The sequence below is a fragment of the Oncorhynchus tshawytscha genome, linkage group LG01 (genome assembly GCF_018296145.1).
Source record: "Oncorhynchus tshawytscha isolate Ot180627B linkage group LG01, Otsh_v2.0, whole genome shotgun sequence".
Classification (NCBI taxonomy): domain Eukaryota; kingdom Metazoa; phylum Chordata; class Actinopteri; order Salmoniformes; family Salmonidae; genus Oncorhynchus; species Oncorhynchus tshawytscha.
The window spans coordinates 46,162,021-46,177,648 of record NC_056429.1 but is presented as its reverse complement, the minus strand read 5'-3'; the positions used below and the strand labels follow the sequence as shown (position 1 = coordinate 46,177,648).

At 42.6% G+C, this 15,628-nt stretch overlaps 1 protein-coding gene across 1 annotated transcript; it reads left to right on the top strand.

Moving 5' to 3' along the window:
- The first annotated feature begins 301 nt into the window (after positions 1 to 301).
- Positions 302 to 14,431, top strand: LOC112251850. The gene is made up of 12 exons (XM_024422785.1): positions 302 to 596; positions 9,493 to 9,604; positions 9,849 to 9,942; positions 10,120 to 10,174; positions 10,383 to 10,523; positions 11,412 to 11,572; positions 12,159 to 12,257; positions 12,420 to 12,565; positions 12,783 to 12,954; positions 13,067 to 13,179; positions 13,274 to 13,358; positions 13,457 to 14,431. The coding sequence occupies exons 1-12, from the start codon at positions 479 to 481 to the stop codon at positions 13,511 to 13,513; spliced, it is 1,353 nt and encodes a 450-aa protein (XP_024278553.1). The 5' UTR covers positions 302 to 478; the 3' UTR covers positions 13,514 to 14,431.
- The last annotated feature ends 1,197 nt before the right edge of the window (positions 14,432 to 15,628 follow it).

Sequence of the window (15,628 nt, the reverse complement as noted above, 5' to 3'; positions counted from 1 at the left end):
TTCTTTGTTACTTCCTGGCACCGAAATCAAAAAGTGCCATAATCAAAAAAAGGCATTTTAAACTATATTGGTCTATTTTTTTTTTTTTTGTGAAGCCAAGTGTTATGTAAAGACATATAAATTATTATATTTTGGTATATATGTTTAGGGTTAGTTGGTGGTGCAATTTTGTCCTTTTTTTGTATTACAAAATGTAACATGACTGACCACACACTACTGCACTGTAGCTGATGGCACGTGCAAACGACATGATACCAAATAAAAAGAACCATGAACTACACTACCCGAAAGGCGTTGCATATACTGGTTGACTACGTGGCTCCGCCGTTCCTCTACAACGGACCGGGGTGATTTAAATTTAGACGGAGTAAGAAGAGGGGCAATTTAGATCAGTCTGAAATTGAATGAGTAGCTAGCTAATACTTTTTATAGTTTAAAACATTTATTTTCCGTCATACGTTTGGATTAACGTTTTGCAATGTCTGGGAAAATCAAGAGCCGAATCGCGGCAAATGCCGACTTGTTATCTGGTAGTGTGTCTTGCGATGAGCGGATTTTACGAGACTGTCATCAGTTGTACATCGATGCCGACAGTGGTGAGTTAGATTGCTAGCTAATGTCTGATCAAATGAAGAGATCACCAATGTCAACAGGCATTTGCAGTCGGTATGTCATTCAGCCTGTATGTCTAGCTAGCTATATTTAGTATGACTCATTGTTTCGGGTGGGTATAATTTGTGGAACGTTCCAACAGGAATCTGTAACAAACTTCGTAATGTACAAGGTTGCCAACAAACGCATATAAAGTTAGCACGATCAATATACCTAGCTAACGAATAGGCTTCAACTCATCACGTAACTTATTCTTAATGTTTGTCCATAGGCATGAAGACATAAACGCGGTGAGTGAAAAACGTAATGAAATAGCCCACTCCCTACCCGGTATCTTATTCGCCCTCTATACAACTTTGTATGCGTTGTTTGTTGGCAACCTTGTTATTTACGACGTTTTAGGAACCTATTCCTGTTGGAATGTTCCACAAATTATACCCACCCGATTGATTCTGACTAACGCGTCACTAGCTAGTAGTTTGCTAGTAACATTACGTTAAAAGGGCTTAGTTTGTCCATTCACTCTATAGTGATAATTTTGTTTCCTTATGTTATAAAATGTATTTCACTTAGACAAATCAGACGTTGGAACTATAATGTTCTATCTTCACACAGCATAGTTCTGAGCAGGGCTGGCTCCAGGCATAAGCAGTGACTTTGGGCAGGGCTTTCCAAATTTGTTAACTTAACATACTGACCAGACCGGACAAGTCGCGTGCGCGAGCGTCACAAAATACATTTAGAAATCTATGTTATTCAATTATTGCGCCAACGAGCGTCTGCCATGCCAAGGGCTAAAATTGAACTATTTTCTATTCTATTTCTGACGCAGATCGCACTGAAAGTCCTGCCTCTCCCATCTTGTTATTGGTTTATAGAAGCAGGTACCCACGTGCCATCTCCTCATTGGTTATACCCACGTGGGTGATTGAAAGACGAATTGTTTTGCCGGTCGTGGTAATACTATAAAAGTGTAAATTTCAATCACCATATAAGTTCAAATATGAAAAAGCCTGGAAGGGGGAGCGATGACTAGAAACGATTCGGTGGGCCGTTTTATGTGTGGATTTATTGTCGGAGTAGAATACCTTGTGCATTTCAGGTAAACTAACAACTCAATGTTTATATCCCAGGACAAATTAGCTAGCAACAGCAAGCTAGCTTAATCGGACAAATTAGCTAGCAAGCTAACTAGCTAAATTGCCATACATGTTTAATGCTTTTCGACCTGTCCCCAAATTAATGTCATTGGTTCAGAGATTGTTTTTATATTTTAACCTACGTGTGGTGATTGGTGTAGGGGGACAAAATAAATGTATGCAAGATAGCGCACGCGCGCAGCGGTTTGGGTTCCGGTTAAGGAGTTTTGACAGTGTTGCCAACTCATCGGTAACGAAAGTAGCTATTGGCTGTCCTAAAAGTCGCTAAATCACGCCATCGCCTAATTTGCCATGTGCATGTAATTGTGATGGACGCTGTAGGAGAGAGGAATAACGTTGTGGAAGAGACAAAGTGAGTAAAAAAAACACCCTAAATATGTTTAGAACCACAAATGAACTTTCTGTCAATTCTTGTTTTTGTTTTTTAAAACCTCTTAGGGAGGCTGCGAATTTTCGCAGCTTTTTGTTAAAAATCGCGCAACATTTCAGCGTCCTGCTACTCATGCCAGGAATATAGTATATGCATATGATAAGTGTGTGTGTGTATAGAAAACACTCTGAAGTCTCTAAAACTGGTTAAATTGTGTCTGTGGCTATAACAGAACGTGTTTAGGAGTCAAAATCCTTCGAAAAACTGGTCACCAAAAACACAAAAATAATATCCATCCGCCAGTCAATGTATTGTCTAAGGCGAAAGAAAATACTTATCAAGCCCATGTAAACGCCTACAGCTTCCACACGATGTCGCCAATGCTGTCATTTTGTGCCTGGTTTATCCTTGGTTTGGTGACGTATAAGCACTTCCTTTCATCGAGTACACCACAGGATGTTATGAAACTGAAAACATGGACGATGATTTCAAGACTTGCTGCTATCGAATACAGATCGCCCCGTGATCAATCTAATAGACTATTAACGTTTATTAATACCTAAAGTTGGTTTAGGAAAGTAATTTGAAGTGATTTGTAAAAGTATATAGTTAACTTTTGTAATTTTAAAAAGTGACGTTGCGTCATGTAAAGGGGCATTTTTCTGGATCAGACCGGTCGTCAGCAAATCACATTTTGGGTATACAATGACGGATTTAATCGGGAAAAAGACCCAATTGTGATGTTTGTGACATATAGGAGTGCCAAGAAAGAAGCTCGTCAAAGGTAATGAATGTTTTATATTTTATTTCTGCGTTTTGGGTAGCGCCGGCTACCGCTAAATCTGTTGTTTTGTTGAAGGTCTGGTATTCGGGGGGGTGCATGCTATCAGATATTCGCTTCTCATGCTTTCGCCGAAAAGCATTTTACAAATCTGACTCGGTGGCTAGATTCACAACGAGTGTAGCTTTAATTCAGTACCTTGCATTTGTGTTTTAATGAAAGTTTGAGTTTTATCGAAAACAATAAGTGGCGCTCTAAAATATCCGCTGATTTGATCCCGCCACAGGGACATCCTCCCTAACAAGTTTTAATGTCACAATTCCAACCCTCCTGCTTTATCCGGGCTTGGGACAGGCAAAAGTGACCCAAAAGAGATACTCTGGCGGAGTTACTTCGTTTTTAAATTTAACTTTTATTTATTTAAAAAAAAAAATCTTAATTTGGTTTTTAATCTTATGGTCCACTTAGGAGCCTACAACAAGTCACAGTAAAACATGAACATTTTTAACCATAACATTTTTTTGTATACAATCTACATTAACAATCTAAAGACCAAAAAGAGACAATAGAACAAACTGTCAATGGCAATGTGAGAAAATTATGGTAATTAGTCTGGCCCTAATCCATTATATATATATATTTTTTTTTTCAGAACACCCTCCACACACACACAGGCTGTGCTGGCTCACAGAAAGACTGGGTCATCGTCATTTTGGTCAAGGCTCTCTATGGCAGGTTCAGCAATTGAGGGAGCTGACTTAAATGAGTAAGCAGCTGATGTGCCAAAAATGCTGCAAAATATTATCAGGCAGCTGGTGCTCATAGCAAGCTTCACCAGACAGCTTCAGTCCATATCGAATGTACAGGATGGAGTTAAGGGTCTGTAAGCACATCTGATTTCTAATTTTGCTTTTTACCACACTCATCTGGCTGAATACTCTCTCGACTTCAGCATTCGAGTGTGGCAAGGACAACACAGACACAGCAGCCATGGCAAGTTCTTGAAACGGGTTGATATCAGCTGCATCTCTGAACTTCCAAATCACACTCCAGAAGCCCAGTGTGATTTTTGTCTCATTCCATTTACTTAGATGGATGGCATGCCATTGCTGGACAATCTTGTCTATCACTGCAGGGGAGTAGCCAAAGAGCTTGGCTATTTCTCCAGGGCTCTTATTGTGCTTTAGAGTTTCCTCCACATTGAAAACGTACATGTACTGCAATGCTTCGATGTTGTCCAGCAGTCTCACCCTCAACTCATTAGTGAGGGAGACGGTGAAGGCTACACCCCACTTTCGACATTGTTTTCATCCTCAGGCGCAAGGTGGAGCTCAGCTGCCTTTGACTCAAAAAGGTAACCAAGGTACGGTTTGGGACTGCTGTATCCATCTGTTGGCCCTTTGAGTACATCAACATTTGCCAGTGGATTCCGCACCCTGCTGCTCACAGACTTGATCAGGCTAACCAAGTTGTCAAGTAGCTTAAGAGGATCTACTTGCTCTCCCTCAAAAGCCTTGATGGCCAACTGTACCTCACCCAGCACTGACTTCAAAAAAGTCAGATACAATATGTTTTGAGGATCACTGCAAATGGAGTATAAAACCTCAGCCATGTAGCAGTGTTCACTGGACTTGGTGACTGAAATGCAGCCTAAGCTCCTCCCACTGGTCTGAAATGTGTGAAACTGTGGGTTCAATGGAGAGCCAACATGTGGCACACACCTTGGTTATCTCTAAAGGGTTCTCCCTACAGTTGGTCTCATATATGGCCTTGTAGGCCTCCCTGCGCTTTGGAGACACTGAAAACCAGTTATAAGTCTCTCGTACCTAGTACTCCACACTACGGGGGATGGTGTCATTGGAAGCATGACTTACAGCAAGCTGCAGAGAGTGGCACCCACAACCCCCAGGTACTTAGAAACACTTACATCTGTGGACTCATCGAGGAGGAGGCTGAAATGCTGGTCACCCACATCTGCGACCAACTTTTTCAGAAAGAATTGTGCTAGAACACCATTAATAATTTCTGTTCGCTATGTCCTGTGCATTTTGAAGTGGGTAGCAGCAGTGGAGTCTGAGAAAGCAGCTCTACATGCTTCTCCAATGTGATCACATGCCAGCATGGAACAGTGTTCAGCGATAGCTAATGCCATGGTGGCCTCAGCCTTTTTTTGCAGTCAATATTTTTAACCATAAAATGGCAGCTTGTTTTGAGTGGAACTGTTGTAAAGGCTTTGCCTTTTGAGTATGTTTTTATTTTTTAATATTTTTTTTACATCACTAAGTTTGGTGTAGAAATCAGACCTAAAATACAGGCAGTATGCCCGTGTATCATCTCCAATAAATGACTTCAACCAGCCTTTGAATTCAGGGTTTGATTCCCACTCCTTTCTGTATTTTTGAGTGTACAGTTTAGACTGAGACATGATGAGCTAGCCAGCTAGATGTTTAGCTTATGTCACAGAGAGGTACACACACAGTGGACAAGGTGAGTAAGTGACTGAGGCTGTGTGAGTCAAATGCAGTGATTTATTTTTGTGCAGTGATTTATTTTAAACAAAGAACATTTTACATTTACATCCCGCCCTGAATGTAAGCCAGATACTCGCGTGATTCATTTGCAGTCTGGACGTGGAGGGGTGAACATCTCCTGCTCTGACTGCATCTGGGAGGGACTGCTGTGTGAGGACTGGGCCGCCTGTGAGTGCTTTGGGACAGGGGTAGGGCCCACGTTGAGAAGAGTAAGAACGATATGTGCTTTCACGTCAGTGTCAAAGTCTCCAATAACACCAGAAAAAGTTGCTAGTTGATGTTTTTGAAAATGTGTCGCTAGACGGGTCTGAGTACTCGCTAAATATAGCGACCTAGTCGCTAAGTTGCAACACTGGTTTGGGGAACTCTGGCTTAGCCCTGGCCCCCAAAATATGTTTTTGTATGTCTTCTTTTTCTTCAATCCGGGCTCAAGCCATAAGGTTCTCTGGCACATGATGTTAAAAGGATTTCAATAGGAAAAAGTACGTACATTTAATGGATAAATAATCACATAAAATATATATATATATATATTTCATGTTCATCACAAATTTGTTAAAGCGATAGTTCCCTAAAATGACAACCAGAGGAGGGGGGAAAGAACTCTAGGTCACCTTTATGCCACACAGATACTCGTACAAAGCTCGCCCTCCATTTGGCAAATCTGACCATAATTCTATCCTCCTAATTCCTGTTTAAATGCAAAAAAACAAAAGCAGGAAGCACCGGTGACTTGGTCAATAAAAAAGTGGTCAGATGACACATGCTAAACTACAGGACTGTTTTGATAGCACAGACTGGAATATGTTCCGGGATTCTTCCGAAAGCATTGAGCAGTACACCACATCAGTCACTGGCTTCATCAATAACCGCATCGATGATGTCGTCCCCACAGTGACTGTACGTACATACTAGAGGTCGACCGATTAATCGGCATGGCCAATTTCAAGTTATCATAATCGATAATCTGCCTTTTTCGACTCCGATTATGGACGATTACATTGTAGTAGTTAGTTTCCACCCGTTTGTTAAAATATTGAACATTTCCGTATTTCACTGAAAGAATAAACATTTTGTTTTTCAACATGATAGTTTCCGGATTTGACCATATTAAGAACCTAAGGCTTGTATTTCTGTGCGTTTATTATAATTAAGTCTATGATTTGATAGAGCAGTCTGAGCGGTGGTAGGCAGCAGCATGCTCGTAAGCATTCATTCAAACAGCAATTTACTGCATTTGCCAGCAACTCTTAGCAATGCTTGACGCACAGCACTGTTTATGACTTCAAGCCCATCAAATCCCGAGATTAGGCTGGCAATACTACAGGGCCTATAAGAACATCCAATAGTCAAAGGTATATGATATACAAATGGTATAGAGAAATAGTCCTATAATAACTACAACCTAATACTTAACTGGGATTATTGAAGACTCATATGTTAAAAGGAACCACCAGCTTTCATATATTCTCATGTTCTGAGCTTAATTTACAGTGCCTTGCGAAAGTATTCGGCCCCCTTGAACTTTGCGACCTTTTGCCACATTTCAGGCTTCAAACATAAAGATATAAAACTATTTTTTTGTGAAGAATCAACAACAAGTGGGACACAATCATGAAGTGGAACGACATTTATTGGATATTTCAAACTTTTTTAACAAATCAAAAACTAAAAAATTGGGCATGCTGCAAGGAGTCATGAGGACTACAGATGTGGCCAGGGCAATATATTGTAATGTCTGTACTTTTTTGTGAGACGCCCAAGACAGGGAGGACAGCTGATCGTCATCACAGTGGCAGACCCACATGTTAAAAAATACCCTGCACAGGATCGGTACATCCGAACATCACAGCTGCGGGACAGGTACAGGATGGCAACAACTGTCCGAGTTACACCAGGAACGCACAATCAGTGCTCAGACTGTCCGCAATAGGCTGAGAAAGGCTGGATTGAGGGCTTGTAGGCCTGTTGTAAGGCAGGTCCTCACCAGACATCACCGGCAACAACGTCACCTATGGGCCCACCGTCGTTGGACCAGACAGGACTGGCAAAAAGTGCTCTTCACCGACAAGTTATGGTTTTGTCTGACCAGGGGTGATGGTCGGATTCGTGTTTATCGTCGAAGGAATGAGCTTTACACCGAGGCCTGTACTCTGGAGCGGGATCAATTTGGTGGTGGCGGGTCTGTCATGGTCTGGGGCGGTGTGTCACAGCATCATCTGACTGAGCTTGTTATCATTGCAGGCAATCTCAACACTGTGCATTACAGGGAAGACATCCTCCTCCCTCATGTGGTACCCTTCCTGCAGGCTCATCCTGACATGACCCTCCAGCATGACAATGCCACCAGCCATACTGCTCGTTCTGTGCGTGATTTCGTGCAAGACAGGAATGCCAGTGTTCTGCCATGGCCAGTGAAGAGCCCGGATCTCAATCCCATTGAGCACATCTGGGACCTGTTGGATCGGAGGGCTCGGAACTTGCAGGTGTCTTGGTGTAAGAGTGGGGTAACATCTCACAGCAAGAACTGGAACATCTGGTGCAGTCCACGAGGAGGAGATGCACTGCAGTACTTAATGCAGCTCGTGGCCACACCCTGATACTTTTGATTTTGACCCCCCTGTTCAGGGACACATTATTCCATTTATGTTAGTCACATGTCTGTGGAACTTGTTCAGTTTGTCTCAGTTGTTGAATCTTGTTATGTCCATACAAATATTTACACGTTAAGTTTGCTGAAAATAAACGCACATGACAGTGAGAGGACGTCTTTTTTTGTTGCCTAGTGTATATATAAATCACATGCGATTCATAAGACTATGCAATTAGCCCATTCAATTCATTATCTTTATCTGACTCCATAGTATAGATAGGAATATGCAAGGAGACTTGAGTTACACTAATAGGCATTGAAGAAAAGTCTGGGAATAGAATTCTAAATACACGTGTATTTAAATACTTTATGAAATGGCTGGATTCCCATGCTAGGCCTAAAGCTTATTAAGTTACAAGGCATTATTCTAAGCATGGTCAGAGAGAGCGAAATCATTAGCCTGAAAGGCCATGTCCCAAAAGTCCATGGGTTGGAGAGAGAAATAAAGTGTCTCATCACAGCAGGTCAGGAACAAACAAGAGAAGGAACAATTTTAATCTTAGACCCTTTTATAAGCATCTGAGTTTTTTTTTTGGTCAAAAACATAGGTTTTGAATTGAATTGTACTACTGTAAAGTTAAACTCCAATCAGACACTACATGACCAAAAGTATGTGGACACCTGCTCGTCGAACATCTCATTCCAAAATCATGGGCATTAATATGGAGTTGGTCCCCCACAAACCGACATGTTGGAAAGTTGGCATCCTATGACGGTGCCATGTTGAAAGTCACGGAGCTCTTCAGTAAGGCCATTCTACTGCTAAGGGGTGTCCACATACCTTTGTATATATAGTGTATCAGAGCTACATGATGTTAAGGGGGGGTGGGGGGGGTTTGTTTATCTACACAATTTAACAAATTATTTTACCCATTGGTCAAAATATGCATTTTTTCGGGGGGAGGGGGACCCTACTTAGTTGCTTATACATGGTATTTAGCTACACATTGATTCCTGAAGAATATGACGTATGATGCCTGAGCTTAGTTCAACAGTCGAACCCCATCAGAACCCTTGCATACATACATACATAGCGTAGTCTATGGATTTAAAGTTGTTATATTTCTCCAGCCACATCCCTCAGCTTTTTACTGAAACTGGTGGGGAGGACACTTTGTTAATATTTCAATTAGGATTGCCTCTATAACGTGACTACTAGCAGGAGTTGTTAGCAACTACTAGCGGTCGCTAGATTAGTAAGCTAGCTATCGCTTAGCGGCTAATGCTAGTAAACTACCAAATTTGATCAATCAGCGTTATACGAAAATCATCAAATCGATGCGGAAGTTTACGGCTAGTATGTATCCCATAGCTTGCTAGCCGATGTTTGCTTATCTAACGTTAACTAATTGTCCTGATCACATCCCCTGCTGTCTCTATTCTAGGGCTGGTAGCAGTGGCCCAGTCAGTTGGCGTGACTCTGCTGGCACCCAGGAAAAAGATCACGGTCATGTTGATGGGCAACCACTCTGCCGGCAAGAGCTCCTTCATCAACTGGTAATGTTCAATCAAATCAAGGTTATCATAGACAGCGCCAGAAGGGGTAGAGAGAAGGATGCACTTTGAAAAGTATTCCATCGGGGACAGGGACTTTTCCGTTCACTGATACTTACTGTCCCCTATGCTTCCTTTTGCTTCAAAGTCATTGTAATTATGTCCCATGGTCCATTTGTCATTGTGTGTGTGTGGACATGAATGCCAGAGAGAGTGCTTGTTAATGTCTGCTGTAACTTTGTCTCAGGTATGTGGAGGAGCACATCCAGCGCACAGGAGTGGCCATTGAGACGCAAGGCTTCAGCTTTGTTACTAGTGGCCGCAAGAGAGAGTCTCTCACAGTGAGTACTGCTGGTATAGTTCTGAGGGAATTTCCCCTTCAGTTTGCTCCTCACGTCATGCACTTTGGTTGAGGTACTTTGAGGGGCTTAACCTTTTCGCTGAGTAAGTGCTCACACGGTGGATATTTGTTTTTCTCGCAGAATGTAAACTTTGTTTTGTTTCTTGCTGTATTTCAGGGAAATGCCACGCTGCACCTTTACCCACACTTCAAACCACTACACGAGATCAAGGGTGAGACTTCAGAGTTGATTCAACCTCATTAGTCTGCGTCATAGTAAGACTCAAGAAACAACTCCCTCCCCTGTATTATATGATGCAATAGAAATACAATGGTAATGGTAGCATGACTGACGACCCATTCTAAACATTAGTCAGCACTTTGTGTGAAATGCATGAAAATACCATTCAAGTAAAGGGCTCTCTCGCTCTCTGCCTGTAGGTGTGTCTGAGTACCTGGGCACTGAGATTTGCACATCGCGGCAGAAACGCTTCAGCCTAGTGACGTTTGTGGACTCTCCTGGCCTGGTGGACGGGGACATGAAGTACCCCTTCGATGTGGACCAGGCCATCATGTGGCTGGGTAGGTCACCACAATATGGTGGTGTAGGGTGTGTAATTTTGTGAATATACAGTAACAGTCAAATGTTTGGACCCACCTACTCATTCAAGAGTTTCTTTATTTTTACTATTTTCTACATTGTAGAATCATAGTGAAGATTAAATAACCCATCTGGAATCATGTAGTAACCAAAAAAGTGTTAAACAAATCAAAATATATTTTATATTGAAGATTCTTCAAAGTTGACAGCTTTGCACACTCTTGGCATTCTCTCAACCAGCTTCATGAGGTAGTCACCTGGAATGCATTTCAGTTAACAGGTGTGCCTTGTTAAAAGTTAATTTGTGGATTTTTGTTCCTTTTTAATGTGTTTGAGCCTATTTGTTGTGTTGTGACATGGTAGGCGTAGTATACAGAAGATATCCCTATTTGGTAAAAGACCAAGTCCATATTGCGGCAAGAACCGCTCAAATAAGCAAAGAGAAATGACAGTCCGTCATTACTTTAAGACATGGTCAGTCAATCAGAAAAATGTCAAGTACTTTTTAAAGTTTCTTCAATTGCAGTCGCAATAACCATCAAGCGCTATGATGAAACTAGCTCTCATGAGGACCGCCATAGGAAAGGAAGACCCAGAGTTACTTCTGCTGCAGAGGATAAGTTCATTAGTGTTACCAGCCTCAAAAATGCCAAGAATGTGCTAAGCTGTCATCAAGTGGCTACTTTAAAGATCTCAAATCTCAAATATATTTAGATTTGTTTAACACTTTTTTGGTTACTACAATGATTCCATATGTGTTATTTCATAGTTCTACAATGCAGAGAATAGTACAAAAAATAGTACAAAATAAAGAAAAACCCTCGGATGAGTAGGTGTTCATACTTTTGACTAGTACTGTCCCCTCCCAGGTGAGCTGTGTGACCTCATCCTGGTGTTCTTTGACCCCATGGGCCAGGCGCTGTGCAAGCGCACCCTCAACATCGTGGAGAAGCTCAACGAGAAGCACGGTGACCGCCTGCGCTTGTACCTCAGCAAGGCCGACGAGGCCGGGGGAGAGTCGGACAGACAGGTACACACACACAATTTAAGATGAATAAAGTTCATATTCACTTAAGTTATTAACGCAATGTATTATACTTTTCCATTTCTGTAATACACATGATTCTGTTCGTGCAAGGTTTTTAATCACTAGACTTGGAGGCCAGACGTGAAGAAGAACTGTCCATAACCTATCTGCTGATAGTGTTGGTGCCAGTTCCGAGGACACACTGGTTATTATTGTACTCTGTGAGAGTGTGTGATTCACTGCCTTGTCTTTTATGTGTTTAGAGAACATATGTGCTTGGGATATTAGGGCCAGCTCAGGGAAGGCTCGGAAGACATTTTCTCTGCTTCTGTGCTGGAGGTTTATCCCTCGAGCAAATTGTACTAAAATATAGATATCTTTGTTTTTACTTTATCAACGGCCGCTTTTGTGTTTATTTCACCTGGAAATTCTCTATTACACACACCTTATACATATCTACATTATGAGCAAGGTTGACAAGGGGCTGGGAGGAAGTTGGCCAGTTTGTTTTAATCTAACAGCTCCCAGATTGAAGTTTCAAACATTAGCTAATCAGAAAATATATCCCTGTCGTGATTGGCTCTTTCAGAGGGTGATGATGCAGATAGTCCAGGAGCTGTGCAAGCGGCCGGGACTCAACAAGTGTGGCTTTGACATGCCTACCATCTATGTTCCCAACCCCAACAAGGTAGCCATCGCACCGCACCCACCTTTTTGTACACGGCACCTGAAAGTCACTGGATGTGCCAACCTGGGCAATCTTGGACTATCCTAGCTAAATAAATAAAATGTATGTATACTATGTACATATGTTTTGAACTTCACTTCCACCTGCTTGTCCCAACCCCAGCCCAGTCGCTGTGTGAACCAGATTGAGGAGGCATGTCGCACCATCGAGAAGACCATCAACCAGACAGTCCAGAACACACTCAACTCACTAGAGAAGGACTGTGAGCTTATTACTGAGGCCATTGCAGATACACTCAGCCAAGACAGGTAACAAACGCAGGCATGCAGTGTGTTTTACACCTACACTTATTCTCAACTTGCTGATAAAAAGACTGTATGACTGAGGATATTGTAGATGACACACACATCACTGATCTTCTCTCCTTTCCAACACAACAATACCCACCTCCCCCACCCTCTCAATTTCTCCCTCTCTCTCCTCTCTCTCTCTTCCTCTCTCTCTTCTCTCTCTCTTCTCTCTCAGGCAGACCAGTGTAGATAACCGGCGGGCGCGCTGTAAGGGCTGTTTGTTGGCTCTTCTGGGCTTCAGTGTCCCCTTCATGCTGATGGCAGCCCTGGTGCTGGGCAGCTTCTCCAAAGAGCTGCTAGAGATGGCCCTGGGGGATGACGGCATCGAGGCCCTCTCTCTCTACCTGGTCAGTGTATTTGTAAGAGGGAGACGGTGTTAAGGGGTGGTGGTTGTTAGTATGACCGTGGTTGTGTGTGTGAGACAGAGTCTTGTGTGACTCTGCCCCCCCCTACCCACAGGCTCCTGTAGTGAGAGTGTTTGTCTCCATGTCTGTGGAGTACCAGCTCTACAGTTGTGGTGGACTCATCTTCCTCTCCTTCCTACTCCTCATCCTTGCCCGCTTCTCCTTCAGGTAAGAGCTGAGCACACACAAACTGCGGCATCTTGTTCAAGTACCACCAGTTATCAATTAATTATGCCTAAAGCATCGCTCTCTATCTCTGCAGGACTCAGCCCACTCTCTCTGGCCGACAGAAGAGGCAGCTACAGGAAAAGATGGATTATGTGCAGGAGGTGGTGAAGACAAAGAAGGTAGTGTGTGTGTGTGACCATGCAGTGGTATGTGTGTGAGCATTCAGTGCTGTGTGTGTGCTTGACCACTAACTGTGTGTATCTCTCCCTTTCTGTAGAAGAAGCTCTATGAGGAATACCTTCGCCAGAGTGTGGGTGATCAAGATATGGACTGAAAGAAAATGGAGGAAACCACTGACGTACCACTTAACATTCCTACTGTAGAGGACCAAATGTAATGTAGGATTTAAACTGTTCAGGCTTTACCTTCCTGGCCATGCCTTATGGTGCATTCATGACAATTCTGAAACTCAAGAGTTAAAATGAACATAAGTTATTTGTGTAGAGCAGGGCTGTTCAATGTCAGTCATGGAGGGCCAAAGCACTTCTGGTTTTCATCCTAATCAGAGACTGATTCAGACCTGGGACACCAGGTGAGTGCAATTAACTACCAGGTAGAAACAAAAAAGGGTTTCGGCTCTCCAGGACTGTAATTGAACGGCCCTGGTGTACAGCTTCCTATTAGTTGATTCTGATTCTTTCCAAGTGGGAAAACTCTGGCCGCCTCTTTCTACAACGAATGTCCAAGTAGAGAATGTCTGAATTTCCGAGTTGTCTTGAACGCACCATTTACGTGTCCCTCCGGAGTACGCAGGGCGACATGGGAAATGTAATCCTTGTCCACGTGTTGTCAGTCCAATATCTGTTCATTCATGTTGTAAACCATAGATCGCCTCAATTTCTAATATGAGCATTCAGAACCTAACTCTGACACGCACTGTAATATTCATTTCCCAATATTTTTCACTACCATGTTACCTGATAGGTAGATTTAAAAAAACAACAAACATCATGGGACCTGTGTTTTTGTATGAGATTAGATACGGTTTACAAACTACATTATGAATTGAACAAAGCATTTATATACATTTTTACAATGTTTGGTATACACAGTTGTGCCTGTTTGCTTCTCCAGGCTTCAACATCTGACTCAAACACCTATGCTGTAATAAACCAATAATAACATGAGGATCATGGGACTTGTATTTTTGTACAAGGTGAACTCTCAGCATTAAATTACTTATGCGATACTATTTACTTGCTGTTCCTTTTGTTCACGTAACTGTTCAAAGCAGCAATTGTGCTGTTCCACACGTTTTCTGACCATGAATGTCAATTGTTTCTAACTGTAAGACTAATGAATAAGCACAGCAGCTGTCTGTGAACAAGCAGTTCACAACCATGACACAGGATCTGTTGATGATCCGTAATGTTTAACTTTCTTTTCCTACATTGGTAGTACTTTTCATTCAAAATTAACTCGTTTAAAAATAGTTTAGACATTAAATCAACCGGCCTCTTTGGGGTCAAAGAGCAAGCTAAGCAAAAGCATAATCTCTAGAATGAAGAAACTTTGAGAGGAACCAGGGGTGGGTGGCTAGTCCTCTTCTGGGTGTCCCGGGTAGTCCAGGCATACTGTATTTCAGAAGCTGCTCTGAATAGTTGAGGGAACGGAATATCCTGACCATGAGGGTGTTTTGGGGACTCCTTAGCAGGGGGCAGGTCCTCCTGGGGTGTGGAAGTGGATGGAACCTAACACTCCGCATATGTGATAAGAGAACAGAAATGAACATGCATGGATGTGTCTAACTTCTGCCTAAAACTGGTAATGTTAATATGACGTAGCCTATATTTTGTCAGGTGAAACCAGGGACGGACTGGTACACGATATAGTCGTGGGAATTTCAAGTGTAAAGGGTGAGGGGGGAAATGCTGCATGGTGGGATGAAGGCGTGCTGATGGACTCCCTTCGTGTATCCTATAAGTTTGTCAGTAGTAGGCCTAATAATAAGAGTAAATCTAATTCTAATCACAGGTATGCTCAGTTCTGTCATATGTCAATGTCAGAAACCATTCCCTCAGTTGAGTCATACACTACATGGCCACAAGTATGTGGACCCCTTCTCATGGAACATCTCATTCCAAAATCATGGGCATTAATATGGAGTTGGTCCCTCCTTTGCTGCTATAACAGCATTGACCCTTCTGGGAATGCTTTAGATGCCCTAGATGCCCTAATCCCCTAGATGTTGGAATATTGCTGCAGGGACATGCTTTCATTCAGCCACGAGCATTAGTGAGGTCAGGCACTGAGGTTGGGCGTTCAGGCCTGGCTCGCAGTCGGCGTTCCAATACACCCCAAAGGTGTTCGATGGGGTTGAGGTCAGGGCTCTGTGCAGGACAGTCAGTTCTTCCACACTGATCTCGACAAACTATTTCTGTATGGACCT